Source organism: Scomber scombrus, chromosome 2 (assembly GCF_963691925.1).
Source record: "Scomber scombrus chromosome 2, fScoSco1.1, whole genome shotgun sequence".
Taxonomy (NCBI): domain Eukaryota; kingdom Metazoa; phylum Chordata; class Actinopteri; order Scombriformes; family Scombridae; genus Scomber; species Scomber scombrus.
The window spans coordinates 13,933,794-13,958,771 of record NC_084971.1 but is presented as its reverse complement, the minus strand read 5'-3'; the positions used below and the strand labels follow the sequence as shown (position 1 = coordinate 13,958,771).

The window sequence follows — 24,978 nt, the reverse complement described above, 5'->3', positions numbered from 1 at the left end:
ATCTGTTGTACTGAACACATTGAAATGGAAACTCACAGCTCCTCTTCACCTAACCTGACTAACTGCTGTGTCTGTTCGGACTCCTTCAGCTCATCAGAGTTCATCATCGATGAATAGTGCATCCTTCAGCTTTTCAAGTCATGTCGGGAATGCAGCAAAGAATGTACAGTTAGAAAGACTGTCAAAGGACTAAAGTTTGTGGTTTCCCAGGCTTGCTGTTTCTGTGACAGCCGCTATAAATGGACCAACCTGCCAAGTGATGATGATGAAGATGATGGACAGAATCAGAAAGATTCAGCAAGTTGAAAGACCAACTCAGCTCCGTCTCCAAGCAGTAACACTAGTTCAGATAGTTAAATGTCTGAAATGATGCTCCATGTGGACAGTGGCTGTACCGGGATTATTTTGATCTAAGAACATGTTCCAGTGGTTTGGGGCTCACTTGTTTACTGATGCCATTCACACATAAAAAAAAACATCTGACGCTGGAAGTTGTCGCCTCAGTTTGCCGTGTGTCTTTAAACTTCATCAAACCACAGACATGGAGAATACTTGATACAGACTAATTTGAGTGAACAGTTAATGGATGTAAGTAACAGAAAAGAGGATGGACTTTTCTTATCATGAAACTTCTTTGTACAGGTTCAATTTCCCTCTTCAATATGTCATTAATGTTTTGATCCTTTTCCATCTTTGTGCCAATTTGCAGTTCTACACAATCCATAACTGTTGAAACAAAGATTGCTGTGTAATTTTCAAGTAATATCGAGTATTGTTGGACATGACTCATTATGTTGGTGGTTCAACTCAAACTTACCCTAAAAGTCCCCTTAATGTTAGAATGTTTCTTCTTGTTTCTGTGCAGAACGACGTGCAGAGTTTGACTGTATAAGACTTTTTTTTATATTCATTTGCTGAAGGGGAAAGTTTCTGTTCCCAAAAGGACACAAATGTGTTTTCCCCTCAGATATACTGTATGTTTTTTTATTTTCAATGTAAATGACTTAAATTGACTTGGACTTTCACACTTGATCCAGATGGAGCTGCTTCAATATAGGATTTTTTTCACTGTTCATTTTATGCTTTTTTGGAATTAAAATAAGCCATTAAAACAGCACCTAAAACAAATACCTTAAACCTTTAACTGTGTCATATTCAACCAGAGATGAGTGAGCCCACAAATTTAATAGATAACATCAATAGATGAGGGCATCTGTGTGCTCATTAGATACAATGCACAATATCAGTCGACAGTGTTTTAACATTGTATTGTTTCAAAATTACCAGGTTTAAAGGTGAATTCCAACAATTTCACTTATAGTTAGTTTACAGGTGTTGATGACTACTACTACACTGCCTCAAATTTCATCCCTTGAGGTAATTTATCAGACTTCTGCAGCCAAAAAAAAGACTTTACATACACAGTAGTGCTCACGTAAACCTGTAAACAACGGCCTTTGATGTTCAAAATCACTGGAAATCCCCTTTAAGTTCTGGCTGAGTTAAAATCAAATGCAATGGAGCTGAGGAAAAGAAAAAGTCATTAAAGACTGATTATCATCGCTCCTGGTGATAAGAATGCACAACTCCAGGTTAGTTAAAAAACCAAAATACATTAAAAGTTAAAAAATAAATAGTCCACTGGCATGGTTAAAACATCAAAAGGGAAGACATCGCACAAAAAAGGGAGAAAAAAAAGAGTTACAAGTCCTGTCAGTGTGTGACATTCATACTTATTAACTTTGCATCTGTGGTCCCCATTTGGCGAAGGGAAGAACATTTTTACTAGTTGTCTGCTACAATAACAGCACAGTGAGGGAGTCACTTTAAAACATTCTTACATATCGAGTACTAAAACCCATGGTAGAAGGGGACTTGGTCCAAGGTGTCGTTAGGTTCAGGTATAGCAGCTGAGGTGAGAGGAAGAGTTAAGATAAATTAGCTAATAGCTACATTTTGCCGGAGTGTGTTCAGTTCATCAAACATTTGTTCAACACATTCTGTCTCAATACGCCTGTATGTTCTATCTAATCAGGACTTGTTTTAGTTCTTACAAAGTGAATTTCCTTTTTGTGTGCAAATCTCTGAGGTGACAATTACGTTCAGCCGTCAGAATGTCGTACCCTTAGTTGTGAGTGGCAGAAACAACGTGTCTCGCAGCATGTTCTTCTGATAGTAATCCAGCTTTGATTGCGTGGAGCTTAAAACAGCCGCGTGTTACTCGCTCCTCCGCATCAGTGCATATAGCTAGTGTTGTACTGGAAGGAAGCCATCTGGACCCGATTGCGCAGCCTCTGGACCTCCAAATCCTGGAAATAGTCGTCCTCGTCGTTCTGGATGATGATCTCCTGCAGTTCACCGATCTCACGTTCCATCCTGGAACGCAGCTCTCGCTTCATCTTCAGCAGAGCCTGCAATCAAATGGGAAAGGTGAATGTTTCTGTCTCACTATTTCCCTGATTAGTTATGCTCTTTCCCATTTTATTTTCCAATGAAACATTAGACCATACCCCATGTTTTTGGGGGTCTATCCACAGCATCCCTGATTAGAGGACTAAAACTTTCAAGATATAAATCAATAAATAAAAGTCATGATTGTATAAAACATATCCTCAAGGGATATAAAGTAAACCATCCTCTGAAAAAGAGTCTACGGTCTCAGCTGTGACTGATCTCATGACTGCAGTACTATGGTAAAACACCATGATATAAAAGTAAAAACTCTGTAGTGTTCATTGATTTCAGACCAAAAACGTATCATATTATATTAATCTATATTATATGTAATCATCTTCTGCCTTATGGAATACAACATGCACAGTAAAAACTGTGATTTCATAGCACTAATATTTCTGCAATGGTTTACCTTTTCTTGAGCTTTTTTTCGAACCTGGATGTCCTGCCGCTCATGTGCAAGTTTTTCAGCCAGTAGTGAAAACTGCGAGAGAGAAATCAGGTTACACCTCAGTCAGAATCTATGAGAAGGATTCACCAGTGTGAGGAGTGGTGAATTTGTGTCTATGCACAAACAATAGATTTGTTTCAGGCTACTTCCAGAATTTAAACCTTTTTTTCCCCAAATAATTTGTGTGGATTTGTATCTGTTGACACATATTACTGCCTAGAGAGTCTTGAAAGGCTGATTTGATGCACTTGACATCAAATTGCTTTCTTCCATGCTGTGTATGCTGTGTTCAGATTTACTTATGACCCTCTTTTTTTTTTTTTTTTTTAAAGAAAGGAGAAAAAAAAGGTGAAAGACTAGATTGCCATTTCAAAACAATTCTAATCTGTGTGTTTGTGAGAGTATTATAGTCTACAGGTTATGTTACACTGCCAGCAGCAACACTAGATTATACTGGACAGAGACCTGCAAAGATCCACAGAGGAAGCTGTTGCAGTGAAACAACTATTGAAAAACAGAAGTTGCTGCACCAAAATATAAATTAGAATTATAACATTGAAATAATTGATGAATGCCACAAATGTTTTGTACAAGCGGTTCTTGCATGAAGCCCCTTGTGTGTGTGCGTTTTTATGTCCTACTTGGTCTTTGTAGTAGTTCTCCAAGGACTTGATCTGGTCCTGGTGTCGTCTCTGGTGTTCCAGCCGCTGCTCCCTGGCATTGGCTCTCTGCTCTCTCAACCGGACCTTCTGTAGCTCCAATCCCTCCTCAAACAGCTGCCGAAACATCTAAACAAACACACACACACACACACGGGTCCTCATTGAATCACATGATCTGTAATGTTAAACTTAGCAGTGTACTGTAACTACTTCTGCAACAAACATCCACACAAATAATTAGACATACACATATATGTTCAAACTTACAGTAGAGCAAGTGGAACAAAAAGCATGAAGAAGAAATGAGAAAAGGTTAGATGCAACAACACAAGAACTTAACTGGCCTAACATGGGTCAAAGATCAGAAGAGATTGATGAGAGACATTTGCTGGCTACAGCGTCTAATGATTTGCAGATTTTCTTGTATATGTTAAATATGATTGAAAATGTAGTCTCTCTAAGTTCTGATGTGTTGGTAGGACAATTTGAAGACATTGAGCTCTGGAAAACATGTGACTGTCTTCTTTCCCTCTTTAATGTTTTCATATATATTATAAACAACACAATTCTTAATTTAATTGAAAAATAAACAAAAGAAAGATCAATTTCGAGAGAAATCATTAGTTGTGACCCTTGTTGTACAAAGCTGAAAACAGCTTCCACTACTCACCCTCTCCTCCTTGGTGCGTGCCTTCATCAGACGGGCACGGTGCTGGACATGGTAGTCGTTGTGGTACTTCTTGGCGCGGGCTGTCTGCTGCCTCTGTTCTCTCAGTCTGTTCTGGGTAGACTTCTGCTGCTGGATGCGCTCTTTGAAGTCCCTCTGAAGGATGGACACATTAGTTTGTCACTGACAGGTAAGGTGTAAGAAAATGTGATCACACTCTGCGTCGATGCTCACCAGACGCCTCTTGTGGTCCTGGTCTTTTTGGACGATTTCCACCAGCAGGTCATGTTTCCTCTGGGCTTCCTCCACCTGGAAGAGCAGCAGATTCTCATTTGTAGCCAACAGTCAGTCACTGCTTAAAATGACAGATGTCGTCAGCTGCAAATTAGATCAGCTGTAGCTAATTAACATTAAATTCATAATGGATAAAATTAAATAATTGGCTGTTCTCTCGTTAATATGTTCTCTGTGGTGTCTTTTCACTCACTGACCATTTTGACCTAAAATGCCATCACATCCCTCCCCTTCTGACTTTTAATGGCCATCATCCTACCTGGCTAGAGAGTTTGCCGCGACGCTTGCTATGAGAGGACGAGAGGGTGTGAAGTCTGTCCACCTGCTGCATCTGCTGCTCCCACATCCGGCCCAGGGTGTGGGGGGAGATGTGAAGATGGGGTAACTCATCCAGCAGCACAGGGAGGAGCTCATTCTCCTTCACCTTCACTGAAGAGGAGAAGACACGAATCAGAACATTACCAGTATGATCAGACTACATTAATATCACGTTGTCCTTCCTTTATTCTGATGATTAATTTAATATAGCACATATCATATACTGCATATGTGCCTTGTCCTTGGGGGGAAATGATGATACTACTGGTGGCAATGCTACAGTTGCAAAAAACAAAGTGAGCACAAGTATCACAATGAGATGCATTTATTACCAGATGCAACTTGGCAAATTTCTTGTAATGTTACACATATATAATGGAGGTAATGGTTGAAATCTCTTCTAAACTGGGGGATTATTTCTAAGTGGAGCAAACTAATTTAAGAATCATTATTTAAAATATCAGACCATTTTTAGACACAGTTTTCATATCCATAGCTGCACCTCTTTCATTAACATTGTTTCTTGTATGTTTACATGTTTATCTGTTGTGCTGCATCCAAATTGCCCAATATGGGATTTTAATCGAGACTGAACTGAACTGAAACATTGTTTCTTTTTCTGGGGGTGTGGTAAGTACACAACACTAAAGTTGGTGTCAAAGATCCAGATTCTCTGGTTTGTTTGTTTTTTTTTTTTTTTACCCCAGGTCCATCTTTAAAACCACTGGTTAAATTGGGACTAGATTAAAATGTACACCCCATAGATTGTTTAAAACCTGTTATCAGATTTGTGAAACTCTATTTCATAAAACAGAAAAAAGGGTGATTTCACTGCTTTATCTGCACCTTAGACTAAATTAGCCTAGGTCTGGATAAAAAAACACTATATATAGACTTGTAAAACCTGGATTAAATCAATTTATTGATGACAGTTTAACACACAGTTTCAGATTAGAGCAGTTGTACAAGTGCCCTTGTTTCTCTGCTCACAAATAAATAACGCTTTCACAAATGTACATGGAAATATGGTAGCTTTTAAACTAGATCTGGTCTAATGGCTGGATGGAGAAACAGTAAAAATGTTCATTCTTTTTCTATAGCTACAAAAAGTTTCACAAATCTGAAAAGTGGGCTTTAAACAGTGTCACAACGCTTATTCTACATTTCCCCCACATCTATATAGCGTAAAAATGGAGGATGAGCCGCTAAAAATTGTTATTAATATTTCACTCAACTTTCCTCTGAACACCCTTACAAAAAGCCGACAGCAGAGTCATTAAAATAGCCGAGAAGCAACACGAGGAGACGGTTCATGTCTGCATTTTTCCTGCTAACACAAAATGACAAGTCACACTCTTGTACGATAAAAAGCGAATCTCTTTGCAGCAACGTGCTTTACAAATGGACATACGTGTATCGATGTGCTCCGTGTCTAATGAACATTTCGATGGGGATGGATACACGAGAAATCGACTTAAAAGCACCAAAACACGACAACCTGAAGTCCACAGATGGGAGACCCGGTGTCGCAGCAAAGGTTTTGGACACAAATGATTATCATTAAAAAAAAGCTGGTAGCGACAGTATCGAGTAGTTATTGTTAGCTTAACTCAATGTTAATCTCAGCTACCGTCACCGACATCTATACACTGTATGTGTACGATTTCTTTTGGCTTTCGGCTCTTATGGCACCAAAGATAATCAGTGATTTACACTTTAGTGTGACTTTTAGGTAGGAAATGGGACTTATGTCCATAAGGTGGTGGTAAATACAACCTAAAATTGGATGAAACCCATTAGAGATTAGGAAACTCTGAGTCCATGGTTTGATTTATGTCTTTTAAGTCATGAAAACTGTAGAAGCCTCGATAAATTTGCCCTTAAGGCTATACAAGGTATAGTGCAGATTTAATTGACCCCTTACTGGTGCAGACCACACATCAGACATTCAAAGTACAACACACCAGGGAAGGTGTTAAAGGGAGACTTAGGTATTTTTTTTTTGCAACCTGGACCCTATTTTCCATCTGTCTGTGCGCAAGTGACCATTTGGGGACAACAGTTTTTGAAATTGGTCTGGTATTAACGAGAGCTCTTCAGCCAGCAGTCTCGATACGGGTTGTAATGTAGTCCTTTGAGGCAACAATGCAACGTCACTGTCCACTAAACTCGATTGTTTTTTTGTTTTTACCACTGACAGGCTCAGAGTGTCATCATAAATGTCTGACAGCATCATGGAAATAATCCCTATATAGATAAAGCTTTTTTGTTCACGTTGTTTCTTCAGGTGTTTGTTATGATACCGGTGTCTGAAATCTCGCGAGAGGTGACTTGTTGCAGGAAGACAATGGTGGAAATGTCAGTGAGAGGTGGAGACAGGAGCGATGCAAGAGTTTGTTTTGTTGGAGTAGTTAAAGCTCATCGTTGTGTCATCTAAAAGATAACTAACCAATGGTTCGTGTTTGTGCATTTCCGAACTGTGCCAACAAAATGTCGCCCAACACTTCGCGCAGCTTTCATAGACTACCTCTGTTGGATAGGGATACGCTGAAGTTGTGGCTAGTTGTGCTACAGATCGATGCTAACATTCCTGTCAATACCCTGCGCCTTGCAGACCATCGGGTCTGCAGTGACCATTTTGAACGGGAGGACTACTGCCAGCCAAAGAAGAGAAGACATCCTATACCAAAGCACTTTTTCCTAAAGAAAACTGCTGTTCCCAGAGTGGAGAAGCCTACTGCAGACAGAGTGGAGGTAATGTCATTAGCTCATGTTACTGTGTTTACCCTAACATCAGTACACTCCAAACATGACAGGGTAACGCCAAAAACAATCACTCAATAAGCCAGTAGTATACATATCTATATTGATTCACGTTCCCTTTGCAGCCTTTGACATTCACGATAAGTGATATAAAAAACCCGACATTATCTGGGTAATAATGTTGCCAATGTGTGCGTGCCTGATGTAAAAATGTCATTTATGTTGACCTATTATACGATCTATAAGACCATTTTTATGCCTACATTTGCACATCCTTTACATTAACGCTGATTGTAGTTATTTGATGAGCCCCTATAAAAATGTCTGTTCTAATAATGTCCACATTGGAAGACTCATTCCAGTATTGTCTTCCCACAGCCACTCACCTCTTGTGAGATTTTTGTAGTGTAATAACAATTAGACTGGAAGAAGCAAAATGTGAAGAAAAAGATCTGTCTCTGTATGGTCCTTTCCATAAAGTTGTCCTACACTTATTACAATCTGTGCCAGTCAGTGGCCAAAACACATTTAGTGGACGTACATTGACAGTGAACTATTGCCCCAAAGGACCACACTGCAGTCCGCCCTGATCCTCAATACTACAGTCATTTCAAAAATTGTTGCAACCATTAGTCAATTAGACACAAAATGATGGTTAATAGAGTCCAAATACTGAAGTGGTTGCTATGGGGAACCTGGAGTGGGGGTATTTTACATCACTGCCACAACTCACTTTGAAGTTAGGAGTAGTGAAATACTTGAAGTCATTTGTTCAAATTGTGGCTGTGTTGTGTGGTATTTTACAGCTGCAAGACAAACAGGCGTTGATGGACAGACCACGAGGCCAGTGCAGAAGCATAGGTACGTCCATAAATGATTATTATTATTCTTTGTAGTGTACAGGCTCATGTGTGATGAATTAATCACACTTATCTGTCTGTTGTGGTGTTCACGAGACCCTGTCCATACAACACAGAAGTCAGTAATCTGCTTTTGTTCTTTGCTGATATTTTTGTTTATATGGTTAAAGACTTCAGAGTCAACGTTACTCTGAAAGTCTGACCAGTGTCTTGTTTAGAAAATACTTTTTAATGTGCACAAATGTTTTTGGCAAAGCCCTTCATCTGCCTGTTGAATGTCAGACAGCAGACCATTCCCAAGTGGCAGCAATACATTAATTAATTTGACAGCAAGAGCAAACATTTAGCTTTTAAGTCCTTCACTTGTTTTTACGAATATTCAGTTCAATCTAACTACATCACATGACACAAATCTCCTGCTGTATATGTTATGAACCAATTATCAGTATCAATAATCATTGAAGAGATCCTTTCGACTGACAACCCCAATGTTTATTCACAGGTGTTCAAATAAATGCATCTGAGAGGTGCACTGTGACCACAGAGAAGTAAGTCAAGTAACTGTGATCATATTCAGTAAATCATGTAGTTAAAGAGAAACCAGACTTTTCATTCTCTGCTCTCTTTTCCTGTCTCATCACAGACCCATTCCGCAGTACCTCGTTGATGAGGAAGCCATCATGCAGCTGTTGAAGACCTGTCCGATGTGTGACAGACAAAGTCGCTGTACCAAATACACTCGCGGTCCTTGCTTCATAGTCTACCAGAAGTGTTACTTCTGCGATTTTCAACGCAAGTGGGCCAGCCAACCTGAAGCTGTAAACACCAACGCTCGTAAGGCACACATGACACCCAGGAAGAAACTGAAGTCAAATGACAATGAACTTAATGAGATGAACTTTTCTGAATCCTCAATCACAGACTCCAACTCTCCATTACAGAGCTGTGTAACAGTGTCAATGCTCTAAATAAATGATAATGAACAGTTTGGTGCCGTAAAGCTTCTAAATGACAACATTTCAAGGTACAAAGGAGTGAGGTCTGCACACTGTTGAGCTCCCAAAAAAATAATTGTATCTCTTTTTTGACGTTTCAATCTGTAAGATCTTCCTCAAACAAATGTAAAAGAAACAGATCTTTCTTATATAGGCAGCAATCAAATCAGTATCACTTGCTAGGCAGAAGAAGGGACAACAAAGGCCACACAATGGCAGTCAAGAGAGTGTATAACAGGAGTACAGAGGCATGCCCCTCAGGGACAAATAAAGCTGAATCTGAATACAAACCTGAACAGGTAGACAAAATAACCTACTGTAGGCTATTTGTTCTAATCTTTGGTGTTTGTTCTCCCTGCTGCTTGCTGACCAGCAGGGTGCACTGCTGATGATTTGAAGGTATTGCTGCCTGTACAAGAAAGGTCTGTTTCTCTTTCACATTTGCCTGATGTAGATATAACAGATTGAAACATTGTTTCAATTAATAGAATAAAATTATTATTATTAGGAGCTTCTCGGTGTGCAGACCTCCCTCCTTTGTACCCTGCAAATGATTTTTTGTCTTGCACTTAAATAATTTGCCTGGATGTGCACACTTTGTCCCTCCTCAAAGTGAAAAATATATCAAACTTCAGTGTAAATCTGTAGGGTTGTAGCTCCAGCTCAAAGTAACTATGCAGCTCCAGCTGAATATACACAACATTTTTCCACATATACAGCAGAAGTCCTCAAGATCTGTAAACAGACTTTGATTCCTCACCTTTAAAGTAAAACAGTAAAAGGAGTTCAGCATAGTTTAGTTTACTAAGTTTGTTTGAGAACTGCTCAGTCCCTCCAGGAAATTATGATTTTGTGAAAGCAATAATTAATGCAAATTCAAGAAATCTTCACAAGATTTATGAGAGCTTGCAGTTTTACCAAATTATAACATTTTCACATGAAATGACCAAATCAAAAGACCGCTTTGATTTGGACCAATTGCTTGTGCAACTTGCATCCTCACAGTGCGCATTCAGCAAGGATTCAGGGGTTAATGGATTTATTTTAATGGTATTTTTGTCTGATTTCATTTGCTGCCGATACTGAGGTAAAAGTTTATTTAATAAAAGTTATAGTTATCATGCTCAGAAAATGAGTTAAAAAAACTAGCACTGAAATATAGATGTTTCTATGATATGCAGTATTCCTTTTTGTCACAATTATCACAAAACAACTCTGAAATCCTCGAGAGACTGAGTAATGTGTATAGTAAAGGCACCATAGTATTTCACATTGTCTTTTTGGAAAAATCTGAATAATATAAATTTTACTTTTTTGCTGTAATCCTGCAGGGCAAGGGTGTCAAACAAATAGCCCACAGACCAGGACTGCCCCACTAAGGAGTCCAATTCGGCCCAGTGTGTGTGAAAATTGTGAACATTGCAGAAAAGTAATTCCAGTTTTTCAATAAAAAACACAGCTATTCTCGCTTATTTTCACTTGCTATTCACAGTCAAGGCTTCTGATCTTCCCGTGCACATCCAATTTGATAAATGACTTGCAATGAAATCCAGATTTGAACGAGAAATTTTTCCTTGGTGGGCTTTGACGCATTTTATCACTGTCTTACCAGGGTATGCCTAGATGGTTTATTATAGTAAAGTTATATATATGTATTATATATATTGTTTATTGGTTATTATGCAATGGTTTTGCTGGTCTGGCCCACCCAAGATCACATTGGGTTGTATGTGCCCCCTGAATTAAAATGAGTTTGACACCCCTGCTGCAGGGGAACATACAGAGCTATGTTGCACTTTCATATGTAACATGTGTGCAAGTATGAATGAATGCAAGACTTGTTCAATATACTAGAAAATAGACTTACACCTTTACCCTGTAGACCTTTCAGTACAAGTCTTAACTTACTTGGTGGAGCTTTTCTGGGGGTTTCCTTCCTTCGTCCTGGTGTAGTTTGTGGGTTACGTTGCGTCTTATGCTGGGCCTTCATTTTAGCTGGGGACAGTCTGGGGGCTTGGGACACATCCCTTAGTATGGCCTCTCTGTACTCTTGTTCCTACACACACACACACACACACACACACACACACAGGTCAGTTAAAATTCTGGACAAATAGCCAAACAGTCAAAAGCATTCAGTGACCCACGTTGATATTTTCTGCCAAGCTGAAGGCTTTGTTGTTAACATTAATTCATTGTTGCTTGTTTAGTTGACTACAAAGCAGCAGCTGATATTTCCTCTTTGCTATTTTATATGAGAAACTCTGGAATTAAATTATTACTCACAGACTGAGATTATGAGATAATTTTTCTTCAGCTTTCAGTAGAAAACATAGACTGTATATAAAAGGTAGAAAATAGCACATGACCTAATTTATATTTTATAATAAAAGTAAATATTGAAGAGAGGTTTTCCTAAACTTACTTTTGTTTGATTACATTTTTAACATGTCCTTCCTGTACTATGACGTGATGAAATTGATAGTTTGATAATCAGGTACCTGTTATAATTTGTGCCTGTAATAATATATGGTTACAGCAAAATTAAACTGATCAATGTGATCTCTCTCATGTGGTGTAGAAGTCACATATTTCCACATAAGTTAAGAACTAAGCGAGCATGGCCACGGAGCAGTCATAGTCATTAACAGCAGCAAAAGACAAGATTCTCTATTCATGTCCTAAACAGGGATGTGAAGTAGAAAATAATGGGAAGAGCACAAAGAAGGTTCTTTAAAATACTCATACTATATTTGACATCACACCATTGACTTACAGCTTCTTGAGCTCTGAGGCGTGCCTTGTCTAGATCTGCCTGTTTTTTGCCTTCATATATTTTCAACTCTTCCTCATAAGCTGTATTCACCAGGTACTGAAACAGAGAGATTCATTAATTGTTTAGGCATATGACATGATGGCTAGAACCGATAGGAACATTTGGGTCTTAAATCTGTGATTATATTTAAAAAGGGAAATCTCTATAAAGAAAACAATGACCATGTTAATACCTTGCTATGTTTTCTGTGTGATGGTCTGTGATGTAGCTCTCGACATGTATGATCAGAAGCTGTGAGGTTAGTTTGTCTCCCATCATCCATACTCAGAGCCTCTTTCATGGCGTCCTCTAACTGTACCTGCAGAGAGCGACGAACTCGTGGAGGGGAGGGAGACAGGGAGCGTGTTCGGTGGGTGGATTCAGGATCAGGTATTCCTGAAACTTAAAAGTTACAATTTAATACAGTTAAGTTTGGTATCAGCACAAAGCACTTATCAAATGTGTGGTTAACAGCCCCAGAAACTGAAAAACTTATCATATGGAGGTGCTGTAGTTCAGTTCTAAATGAAAGTTGAATTCAGTTTAACCAAAATCTGTCAAAGCATTAAATCTTATATGGTTTTTATTCATATATTTTCCAAAAATTATAGGATTTCGTAGCAAAACAATGATAACCAATGGGATTTCGAATACACACAATAAGTTTATCCATAATTGTCAACCCCTAAAATGACAGTTTCACATTAGCTTGTATGTTTTCACTCATCAACTATAAATCCCTGCAAGTAGATTTTTCAGTGGCATAATATCAAAACTTGGTAGTACTGTGCTTTGGTTGGAAATAAAATAATATGTAGTTGATGGGCTGAAATAAAAGATTCTGCAGTTAATGTGTTTGATGCATTTTACCCGTAATGTATTTGTACCTGTATGCTGTCTGGGAGTCCTTCGACACTCCATGATGCTGTCGCTGTGGTGGGACTGCTTGTCCTCTTCTCTGACCTCGCTGGACTCTCCACTTTCATCCAGAACTCGTTTAAGCATCTACAGGAATTACACAACACACCTAACACAGTTACAAATCATAAAACAAAAAAGAAAAAGACAAAAAAAAGTACACAAAATATATGTTGGTGGTCATAATATCACTGTAAATAACAAGTCATGTCTGCCATGAAAAGGACAGGTAACCATATAACATATACTAATCCACCCCAACAAAACAGTCCAAAGTCCCCTTTACTTGGATACAAAACATTTATGACAATGTGCTGTGACCAATCACACAACACACAAACACACACCTGATCCAGCTCCTCAAGTCGATGGGAGAGTTTCTCGGATATGTGGTGCAGCTCCTCTTCTGCTTGCCTGTTCCTCTGTCTGCGATAAGACAGAGGCTCCTCAAAACCCTCCTCCTCCTCCTCCTCCTCCAGCCTGCTACTTCTGATCAGTCAGACAACAACAAAAACACCATACAGCAGAGACAGTTAGGCAAAAAAAATAATCAGCATTACTACATTGTACCTGCATAAAATAATTTCTATGAGGAGCTTCCTACTGTTCTCTGTAGCTCCATTTCTCTTACCTAAAGCCAGTCTTATCTGTGTGACCCGTCCTTTTCTCATGTCGTCTTTGTGTATAACTCAGATCCTCCTCCTCTTCTGTGTCTGGCGGAGAAGGGGTCGTGGCCCCCATCTCGTCCTGCAGGGTAAGGAAGAGCACATCTGGCTGGGTGCGGAATAAAACCCTCCTGGGACCCCCGTTAGTTGGCTGAGATGAGGAAAAAAAACAAGTCGACAACTCAAAATTTAAAAAGAAAGCGGGAAATAGGGAAAGCAGCAGAAATGTGTGCAAATTTGCATATTTAAAAACACAACACATTGCCTCTTAATAACATTCAAACGTCAACAATATGAAAATATCCTGAAAATGTCACATTTATCTTTACATTAAATTACAGTACTTGAGCACAGAGCTGTTCAACAAGTCACTCTAAAAAGGACTGCAAGAGACAATAAAGAGAAAGAAAAGATGGATGCATATTTTTTAAGCAAAAGGTCTTTGTTGAATTTAACCCAAGTACACTGAAGGTAACTGCGAATGCCACTTAATCATCCATCTCTGCGTTTTTAAAAGAGCAACCTGCATAACACACAACATGCCTGCATGGTTCAGAGGTTGCTGTAAAACTGGTACATGTGACGGCTTGTTGCTCTCATACCTCTAGTGTCTCCCCCTCCGCTCCTGTCCGGGCTCTTTGCTGGCTGGACAAAGACTTCTCACTCACAGCTGAAAATTGAGCAAAACATGACATCGAGACCTAAGTGACACTTCATTCTGCTGGGGAATATTCACTTTGTAGCAGTAGCAGCGGTAAAGAAGATAAACAGTACAATTTGCCTGCTACCCTAGAGATCCAACTTCAACAATAAGTCATTAATCTCAATTTCACCGGGTGTTGGCAGGGAATACTTTTTTCTATATTTTAATCTGATGATATGTGATGCAGAGTTAAATAAATGAAACTGTTAAACCACATATTGTTGTGAATGAGGCTCACCAGTAGAGTGGCAAAGGGGAGGAGACTGCAGTCCATTGGTGACAACTGTCTCAGCTACAGGTCTCGAGGTCTGTGTGACAAAGAGAAGTGAGAGGGATCAAGAGTGAGAGGAAAAAGAGCAGAGGTTATTAACATTGACTAGAGGGAGCGAGATAATACAAAAGTCACATTTTAATATCCATACTAGTTAAAAAAAAAGCCATCAGAGATCAGACTACACTTACTTTTTGAACAAAACATATTGACACTCGTGATTGGTGAAAGTACATGTCAGGCACTCTAAAGAAAGAAGAAAACCTTCTTTAAGTTTGGCTGCTGTTGTGTGCTCTGAGTTAGAGAAGCAGGTCATAGGTTAAGCTGTGTGTGTGCAATCAGTCAGGTCATGCCAGGGCATGCTAGTGAGGGCAATCCTACAAAATGTGCTGAGGTAAGTCAGTCAGATAACACTTCCTGATTCAAGTGACTTCCTTAAGAAGTTATAAATACACGTATCTCTGTCTAGATTAAAGAGTGACTTTTTTCTCTTTTTTTTTTTACATGGCACATTTCTTTAACTTAAAATGTGTAGTTACAATTGGGACTAAAAGAGGAAGCAGATTTAAAATCAGCACATATTATCTCAAATAATTTATTACTCTTCCTTGGCTGCCAACTTTTCTTTGATTCCCATTTACTGATCAGCAAGCAGAATTTGTTTAAAACTAAATTCCTCTGCAAAAGTGTACTATAGTGAGATGAGCGTCTAAAAGTCTGAAAAGTAAAATACAGGAATTTTGGTTTGTTTGAAGTAACTCCTTGTTGTAGCAATTTTAAATGAGTCAAGCTAAGTCAGCATATGCTTATTCTTCCTGCATTGTGCTGAAATCACTAAAATAGGAAGTGTTTGTGTGTGTGAGGGAGAGGGAGAGGGAGAGGGGGAAGATGGAGGAAAAAGTCTTGCGTGCTAGCACTACAGTAACACTACCTCATTGCTTTTTGAGACGATAACATTTGCACATCCTTTAAAAATGCATGCAAATAACAGGTAAATGGGCTGAATGATTACACTTCATCTTGCTGAATTATAAGGCAGACTACCTCTGTAGTGACAGGCTCGGCTTCCTCCTCTGCATGCTCGTGGTTTAGGCCAGCAGCTGTGGGGGACTGGCTGAGTGAGTGTGGGTCTGTGTCGGGTCTGTGGGGAGTGTTGCTCTGGTTGGGTGGCTGCAGAGCAATGGCTGAGTGTGGCAGTTCTGCCAGTGGAGCGTCCTGGGTGTCCAGGGGGCCAGAGGTGGTTAATGCATCTGAGGTTTGGGGAGGGAGGGCCAGTCCTTGAAGAAGGAGATGTAATAAAAGGGTTATTTATGTTACATGTTAAAACCTTACAAGTTGAATCAAGTTAAAATCGACTGTATTTTTGTGTTTTACCTTCTTGTTTGGTTGTGAATGTGCGTGCCGACACTCCCAGCCCAATGTGATCACTTGTTGATCCGATCTCTTCAGCGTTCCAGGAGTGGAGGGAATGTTTACTGGACTGGATAGTGGATCTGGATGATAAGACACAATATGATCTACCAGTGGTTCACACAAGTACAATATGTCAAATAACAAGAGGTTTCATTTGAATTATTTGCTATTAATAACTGTATTTAAACGTGGAATGGATTGATTTTTGAACAAACTCAATGAGTTTTCAAGATTCAGGCCTAGGTGAGGCCATGGTAATATTGTTGTTAGTACATAAACTTGGCATATTGTTAAAATCATTCCCACAGGAGCACTTAATTTAGATTACTGAACAACTGTAGTGTTACTCAGCTTCATCAGTGGTTCATCTGTTACTTACACTAACACTACAATACAGGAGCTATTTACATATTTCAACTGCATTAAACACATCAGCAGTGCAACCTGCACCCAACTACGCAAAGAATAAAGAGCAGGAGTTATGCCACTGTTTGTGTTCATGTTTGATAACCAACCATTAATATTTACAGTAGTGCTGGAGGGTAGCCGAGCTGGCTGTTGTGTCAACAGGATGTACAGCACGGAACTGCGTGACCCAAATCATATGGAGCAAACAAACCTGTTGGCACTGTGTGTGGTTTAAGGGTGAGGTCAACACATACAGAAGTCTCCCACTCCCTTCTTTGTTTTAGATTTCCATTTTGTTTTCATTAAATCGGAATATAAAGGAATATTTACTTTTAAAACATTTTAAGTGACCTTTTTAGTAAAACCCAAGCTGTCATGTATATCTTACAGATTTCTTATTATCACCATTCGTTGTTCAAATAAAGCTGTACTGTTGTAGTACTGAAACAATGACCCACACCATTTTTAAAGTAACTAAATAAATACCTGACTGACTTCACTAATTGGAAATGACAGAGTGAAAAAGCGATTTAACTGACAGACTCACAGCAACATGGTCAGCAGTGGTATGTTTATGATAGCAGAAGAACTCTGTGGTTGGCACAAGCCATAAAAAAGCCACCATATCTGAACAGATAAAGAAAATGTCACCTAAAGAAGTTCGACCAATTTACGTAAAAGAGAAAGAAGGAGCGAGCAAGGTCCTACAATGGGTCGGGATGGGTAACCCACAAAAAATGTGTCAAAAAAGTATAACATTTAAAAAATAAAATTATATAAATTCATAGGTATGGGCACGGGTAAAAATGGACGAAAAACAGGTGCGTAGCAGGTGGAGAAAAAAGGAGAAGTCAGAAATGAAAATGATTTGCAGGCATACAAGGGAGCAGTCATTATAACATTAAAATGCATTCATTGTATGTGTGAGAGAGAGAGAAAGAGCTGCTGTATCTGCGACTGCGTATCTTTGTGTGTGCCCCAGCATGTGTGAATGTCAGTGAGTGTGCAGTTCTGCCCTTCTTACAGAGACACAGATTAACATTGTGCAACAAGTAAAAATAAAGTACTTTAAAGTGAGTGACTATATGTAGCCTATGTGTTTAATCGTGGATCGAGTTGCCTTTCTTATATTTACAGGTCTGACTTTGACATGGAGATAATTGTGAGTAATGGGCCAGACTTTGCAGGACTCGGAGAGTGCCGGCGATCAGAAGAGAGAGGAAGTACGCATACAGACAGATAAGAGAGGTGAAACTGAGACTTAACCTGCAAATTATTTTTAATTCACAGGTATATCAGTGAAATATGTGGAACCACACTGCAGACTGGTGACAGCTGTCTCATATGTGGGTCAGGTGAACACTAAGTAGACTCACATCATATACATGTCTGCTGTCTGAGTGGTGTATTACTGTTGGGAAAAGTATGTGTAGTACATTTAGAAGAAGTTCTTACTCTCCACTAGAAGACAAACATGCTCCATCCAGCTTGGTCTCTTTCTGCTCAGTGCCATCACAATTTGTTGGCTCCTTGGTTTCACAGAGCACTTCCTCATTGAAACTGTCATTTAGCTCCTCTGAAAAGAGACATGAAGAGTACATTTAGCCGAGACGGAGACAGAAACCTGAGCAAAAGCATGAAAAAAAAAAATGCAACCAACAACAAAGTAAAGCAATACTTGTCATTACAACATAGTAACACTGATAGAGACACTGATGTGAACATTCACAGTTCAAAAATGTAAGGACAAACATTAATGACACAGCCAAAAAAACATCTGAAAATACAGCATCCACTATCTAAACTAAGTACTAAATGAAGATGTGCAATTTGTGAAAGGGAGACACTGAAGACAGACTACTGTACCAATGTCCCTACAATTCAGATTAATAAACATTTCAGGCACAAAACCTCTAGAGTTCTGCTTTCACATCACAATAAACAAACCAGTTCTGTTGTACCAGATCCCAGCTCGCTTTACATTTCACATCTGAATGGGCCTTTTAAACTCTCACAGTCATTAACTACTAATTGCCGTTTGGCAGTGGATTGAGGGATGAGGTGGTCACACAAAGCCATGCTCAGTTCTGCCAAGTGAACAGGATTGTCTGTACCCGGTTAAAGCCTTGCTCTTAAACTAATTTTAGGACATATTATGTCCAGTTCATGCTAGAGGAGAAACACAAGTTCACCTCAATAAAGTCTTGTGTCTCAATCCAAGCAAAATCACTGAGTGCTAGGCTACAATGACAGCGGCCCTCTGGCTACTGTTCTGCAAAGCTGTTTAATGGTGAGAACAAAAATTCTCGTAGAAATGGAAACGTTTCAATATATTTAGTTGATGGACATTTGATACCAGTTGTGATACTTTTGTCAACACTTAAGCAGAAAAAAAAGTTGTGCAATGGAATTAATATTAACATGGCACCAACTCTTTCAGCTTCTAAAGCATAAATCTAACTAAAGTGCATAATTTGATATTTGAATTTCAATGTTGATATACTTGAATGACAAAACACAGCCAGAAATACACTTCAGATCCATATTTTCACAAACCCCTTTGTTACACACAAATCTACACATTATACTTCAGGTTGATATATGTGGCAAAAGTGACAAATGACTCTGTTTACCACCATTCTGCAACTCCTCGCTTATCTCCTCATTGAGATATTCCAGTAGGCCATCAAAGATTTCCAGGATGTTTTTGACAGACTCTTCGTTCCCTCTGACAACATTTTCTCCTGCAAACATACACCCATTGATCATAAAAATCATAATTGTTTAACATCTATGTGTTATGTAGCTCAAAATAAAATTACATCTTCAGTCAATCCAAGTAAAATGTACACATGTGAAGGAGTAAGTCAGTGTTTATTTTACCTGTAATGTGTGAGAGGCTGATCTGAAGATAATCCAAGGACAGTGAATCGATCACAGACTGGACATTATGGATGTCATCCTCTTGACTGCATGGTGATTCAATATAATCTGAACACACACACACAACACAGAAAAGGTAAATAACCAAAGCCTGGATGCATGAGACCACAGAAACAGGGATATGTTCTCATTTAGCAACAACAAACCTACAACATCATACATACACAAACACCTCCTTGTACACTTAAGCCATAGCAAGAATGCAGAAAAGAGCTCAGCAACATTAACAGTCCCACAATGGCATGTTTGATGGTCTTAGGGAGCATTCCTCACATACTAAGCACAATCAGGAGATCATGCTCTCAACTAATAACACACAGCTTGTTTACCTTCAGTATTTGTGATCATGCCTCAAGCCTCATGATCTGAATTTAAATGCCAATGTTATAACTTTAACCTGCTGATTATTTTCTATATTAACTGATTGTTTGCTCTAATGAAGTCAGGTGATGTCATCAAATTGCCTGTTTTTTTCGACCAATACTTCAGACCTTTAAGATTCTCAATCTATTGTCCGATAAGACAAAGAAAATCAACCAATAGGTCAACATATTAATTCAATATACTTTTCTCATATTGTTCTTCAGTTTCTTGATTAATCACTTGATCACCCAATAATGCCGGGGGCTGTGGTTCATAAGCAGCTAATTACCTGGAACTTTCTCCCCAAAGATGGCCTCATAGAGAGCAATAAAAACATTTGCATCACAGTCCGTCAGTTTCCTCAGCCTCAGGTTTATGTGACACTTGCTGAGCAGATCATTTGCCACATCTACCCAATCTGTAGAAAAAATGGGGGGAAATGAAGTCATCCAGATAACTAGAAAAATTAAGAATAATGAAAGATTAGTGTAGAACTAAAATCCTGCATCTTGATTAAATATTGTAATAATAATATTAATAATAATAATGCATGTAATTTGAACTAGACTTAAACACAATGAATCTCAAAGTGTAATCTAACAGCATTAAAAACATATACCATAAAAGAAAATAAATAACATTTAAGATGAAAAAGACAATAAAAAAGGGTTTTAAGCCTGTTCTAAATATAAGTGAAATACTTCTTTAATATACGAGCCATCAGTGTAACATGTGAGAAAAGTCCATTCAATGACAGCAATATTCATCCATTCATTCACAAACAGGATTAATTCTGTCTCCTACAGAGGTGATAATTCAATCACTATCCATCCGCGGCAAACTGAAGCTTGGGAGCGGGGAGCCCTCTCTCTCAGTCTTCAACTTAAAGAGCATCAGTTTGAATGACAAAAATCCCCTTTTTAGTCATCAAACCCGGCGGCGATGAATTTAGGTGCTAAAACAACAATATATGACTGTCTATGGAGTCAGTGTTACCTGTCAGCGATGAGTCGTACTGAGTTGACTCATAAGCAGCGAGCTAATGCTGAAGTTAGCTTCCCATTCGTGGTTAAGGGAAACATAAATATTGGTATTTAGCCGCCTATTATCCGTTTTTTCGCAATTTAGGCTTGTAAAAAAGTTCTAGCCATCGTAACAAAAAGCATTAACGGCGTTTAAACCCACTTTCAGATTTGTACCAATCTTTATTATGCTTATGGTAACACAAAAAGGGGAGATTTCTCATATATGTTCCGTCCATGCTACATTAGACCAGGTCCACATCAAAACCCACAAAGTTATACTTAGACCTGTCAAATCTAGACCAGATGATCATGAATAGAATCTGACAAGTTCAAGTAAGTTATAGTTCATGTATCGGAAGCTAACTTCAGCGTAGTCAAACGTTGCTAAACTCGTCTGTCTGTTTTAGCCTCAGCGTTACCGTCAAACTGTGGCCTGTAATCTCGTATCTTGAATCATCTCTACATATGTGTGTGGGTGTTCAGGTGATGTCAGTCAAAGGAACAATAATGACCTGCCAGCTATGGCTAGCTGTTGAGTTAGCGTCGTTAGCTTTCTCTCCGGACCGGAGCTCGCAGTCTCCGCCGCCTTACCTCTCTCTCCCTCCGGGGTTCCCATCAAACAGCTGTCGGCGAGAGGCAGTTGGGGCTTAAAAATCAACTATATGTCTGCAAAAGTTTCTTCTTTAATTCGGAGTCCCGGTCCCGGCCTGGACAGTTGTGGTCAGTTGTGGTGTTGTTGTGGTTTCAGTAGCAGCAGGGAGGAGAAATTATTGGTCCTCATTTAAAAGTGTAGTCTAGTTTGATTGGACGCTCCTTCTTTGTTTCCGGAAGGGCCTCTCGTTGGGTGCCTACCGCCCCTGCTGTTACCGTAGTGACACTACAAGCAATACTAGTGTGAAGCTCAAAGAAACTTTCATTTAAAGGACAACTTCAACATTTTTCAAGTCTATCTTATAACAAGTCAGGTGCCTAAATGACCACTGAATAGTTTTTTTTTCTCGCTATGTTGTGAAATACAAACAAAATACAAACTTTTCAGGTTTTTTCTAACATCAGCCCAGTTTGTACAACATGCACAACACCAGGAGGACCCTGAAACTGAAGCAGCTAAATGGAAATCAGCAATCATTTATTTAATTATTATTGTGACAATTCAAAAAAATATTTTTGAAACCAACACATAGCATTTAAAATAAAATGTGTTTCACCTCAAATGCAGTCCGTTAAGCACTGCTTAACTGCTGCTGAGTAGAACTCCAGTCAGGGGTGAGAAAGTCATCCTGCAGCATCTTTGATTTTACATACTGTCGGACTTCTCTTGGTCAAAGTGACAGTACCTAATAGTTGAGGTCAGGTGTTTCCCAAATCCATAATAATCCTAATCAGGTAGTAGTTAGCATTGTTAAAGTGACAAAATTCAGTGCACTATATATCCAGATGGAGCCACAGCCCTACAGATTTACACTGAACATCATCATGTTTTAATTTAAAAGAAATAAAGGACCAAATAGTTAATGATCATTTATTTATTTACATCAATAATATCTGAAGAGAGCATTGACACTGTTACACAGCTCTGTAATGGAGAGTTGGAGTCAGAAATTCAGAAAAGTTCATCTCATTAAGTTCATTGTCATTTGACTTCAGTTTCTTCCTGGGTGTCATGTGTGCCTTACGAGCGTTGGTGTTTACAGCTTCAGGTTGGCTGGCCCACTTGCGTTGAAAATCGCAGAAGTAACACTTCTGTTGGACTATGAAGCAAGGACCACGAGTGTATTTGGTACAGCGACATTGTCTGTCACACATTGGACAGGTCTTCATCAGCTGCATGATGGCCTCCTCATCAACGAGGTACTGCGGAATGGGTCTGTGATGAGACAGGAAAAGAGAGCAGAGATTGAAAAGTCTGGTTTCTCTTTAACTACATGATTTACTGAATATGATCAAAGTTACTTGACTTCTCTGTGGTCACAGTGCACCTCTCAGATGCATTTACTTGAACACCTGTGAATAAACATTGGGGTTGTCAGTCGAAAGGATCTTACGTGAACGTTGGAAAACATTCAAAGACAGAAAGTACATTTGAGAAACTTTCAAACCAAATATAGCTCTGAGCGACAATGATCGGGGTCCAAGTAGATTGTGAGCATTTGTGTGCTTGCTCGACTTAATGACCTGAATACTTAATATCTAGTACCCAAAGAATGTCAGTGTCAATTCTAGTAGCATATGAATGAAGACTTGGAGATATAATTGTTAATTGATTTTGCATGTTTCGACAAATCTTAATAGACTGTAGGTTGCAGTGAGGCAAACTTGTGTCACAATTCAATGGTTGTGCTGAAAAAATTCTTAAGTCTTTAAAGATGTGAAGAAAAATATCAGCAAAGAACACAAGCAGATTACTGTGAGTTCTGTGTTGTATGGACAGGGTCTCATGAACACCACAGCAGACAGATAAGTGTGATTCATTCATCACACATGAGCCTGTACACTACAAAGTCATTCATGGACTCACCTATGCTTCTGCACTTGTCCTGTGGTCTGTTCATCAATGCCCGATTGTCTTCCAACTGTAAAATACCACAGTGTAGGGAATTAATTCAAGTATTTCAGATCTATACTGAAGAAAAATATAAACCCAACACTTGTTTTTGCTCCCATTTTTCATGTGTCAAAATAAACTTAACTTAAATAAACAACTTCTTCTATGATTATTGCACAGGAGTGTCTTTGACTGGAAAAATAAAAAGGTCACTCTTAAACACCACAGATGTTGCAGGTTTTGAGGGAGCGTGTAGTCGGCATGCTGACTGCAGGATTCTCCACCAGAATTGTGGCTGTGACCTGAAAGTTTCTCCACAAGCCGTCTTCAATATAGCTGAAAACATCAAAGTTTGCCATGGCTGGCATACTCACCAGACATGCCACCCGTTGAGCATATATGGGATGTTTTGGATCAGCATTAAACTGTGCACAGAAATATGGTGAAATGTATCACTAAGTGCCTAATAAATGTGTTTTTTCCCAAGATAAAACTGCAGTTTACAGTCCAATAATCATGCTGTTCAATCAGCATCTTTCAACTCATGAAAAATGGTAGCAAATGGTGTTTACATTTTGTTCAGTACACAAATGCAGAAAGTAGTTGTGCCAGTAAACCAAAATATAGAATGGTTTCCATGTTCCTCATGGAACATGGAAACCAACTTCTCTTAATATAACTATGAAAAATTGTACTGGAAATGGATAAATAAATAAAAAGGTCCAGTGAGGGGGGTGGGTGAGACAGGCGACAGACGGTAACGGCGTTGTAATGGCGGAAACAGTAATTAATTTGATTACTCGTTACTGAAAAAAGTAAAGCCGTTAATTTATAACGCCGTTATTCCCATCACTGGTGGAGAGCACCTCTCTGCTCCGGGACAGACATCACTGTCCAACACGCTGAGCAGCTGCAGGGTTGTTGAGGTGAGACAGACTGAACACGTAGTTATTTTCTTCACCTCAGAGTTTAAGTTGTTTCATGCTGCATTGTGTGTTGTTCAGCTGCGCCGCTTCCCCAAACTATAGCGTTACCCCTCCCTCAACCAACATGTACACAAACACGTTATCAACAAAATACTAGTAAATTTACCTCTACTATGTCCGCAGCCGGTGTCCCCACTCGTGGAATTGTGTTCCTTTTCAGGTGTAATCTAGTCGGTTTTTTTTGGTACTTTGTTTTTGTATAATGAATGAAGTCATCTACATTGAAATGTCTGCTACAGACACGGTAGCGCTTCTTCTTTAGGGTCTCTACTGGCGTCGTGATGTCCATTTTGAGCACAACAAGCCACTGTTGTAAAATCTCCGGGTCATTCCTGCGAAACGGCAGGCCATGGAAGGTCTCCGGATTGTACCTTTTACGTTTAAGACCGCAGCCGGGATAAACACAACTGTATGGCATGTTGTCCTAGCCTTCTACTCCCATTGGTGTCTTCTGCTGTA

General features: G+C 39.2%; 3 protein-coding genes across 5 annotated transcripts; 1 reads left to right on the top strand and 2 right to left on the bottom strand.

Moving 5' to 3' along the window:
- Nucleotides 1-1,137: 1,137 nt before the first annotated feature.
- LOC133996060 (centrosomal protein of 95 kDa-like) lies at nt 1,138-21,723 on the bottom strand. Of its 2 annotated transcripts, none has more exons than XM_062435605.1 (21): nt 21,580-21,723; nt 20,253-20,381; nt 19,541-19,648; nt 19,291-19,401; nt 18,113-18,233; nt 16,211-16,329; nt 15,881-16,113; nt 14,804-14,873; nt 14,465-14,532; nt 13,829-14,013; nt 13,545-13,686; nt 13,167-13,284; nt 12,473-12,681; nt 12,241-12,336; nt 11,373-11,520; nt 4,788-4,957; nt 4,469-4,543; nt 4,238-4,390; nt 3,547-3,693; nt 2,867-2,938; nt 1,138-2,411 (listed from the first exon to the last, which is right to left on the bottom strand). In XM_062435605.1, the coding sequence occupies exons 1-21, from the start codon at nt 21,602-21,604 to the stop codon at nt 2,235-2,237; spliced, it is 2,676 nt and encodes an 891-aa protein (XP_062291589.1). In that variant the 5' UTR covers nt 21,605-21,723; the 3' UTR covers nt 1,138-2,234. The 2 variants fall into 2 exon arrangements, with proteins under 2 accessions (XP_062291589.1, XP_062291598.1); XM_062435614.1 differs by having other exon boundaries at nt 19,294-19,401.
- Nucleotides 7,228-9,774, top strand: LOC133996078 (uncharacterized). The gene is made up of 4 exons (XM_062435639.1): nt 7,228-7,600; nt 8,416-8,470; nt 8,972-9,017; nt 9,113-9,774. The coding sequence occupies exons 1-4, from the start codon at nt 7,298-7,300 to the stop codon at nt 9,435-9,437; spliced, it is 729 nt and encodes a 242-aa protein (XP_062291623.1). The 5' UTR covers nt 7,228-7,297; the 3' UTR covers nt 9,438-9,774.
- An 814-nt stretch (nt 21,724-22,537) lies between the features above and the next one.
- Nucleotides 22,538-24,978, bottom strand: LOC133996087 (uncharacterized). 2 transcript variants are annotated; one of them, XM_062435653.1, is made up of 4 exons: nt 24,626-24,978; nt 23,507-23,561; nt 22,942-22,992; nt 22,538-22,855 (listed from the first exon to the last, which is right to left on the bottom strand). In XM_062435653.1, the coding sequence occupies exons 1-4, from the start codon at nt 24,935-24,937 to the stop codon at nt 22,809-22,811; spliced, it is 465 nt and encodes a 154-aa protein (XP_062291637.1). In that variant the 5' UTR covers nt 24,938-24,978; the 3' UTR covers nt 22,538-22,808. The 2 variants fall into 2 exon arrangements, with proteins under 2 accessions (XP_062291637.1, XP_062291632.1); XM_062435648.1 differs by having other exon boundaries at nt 22,947-22,992.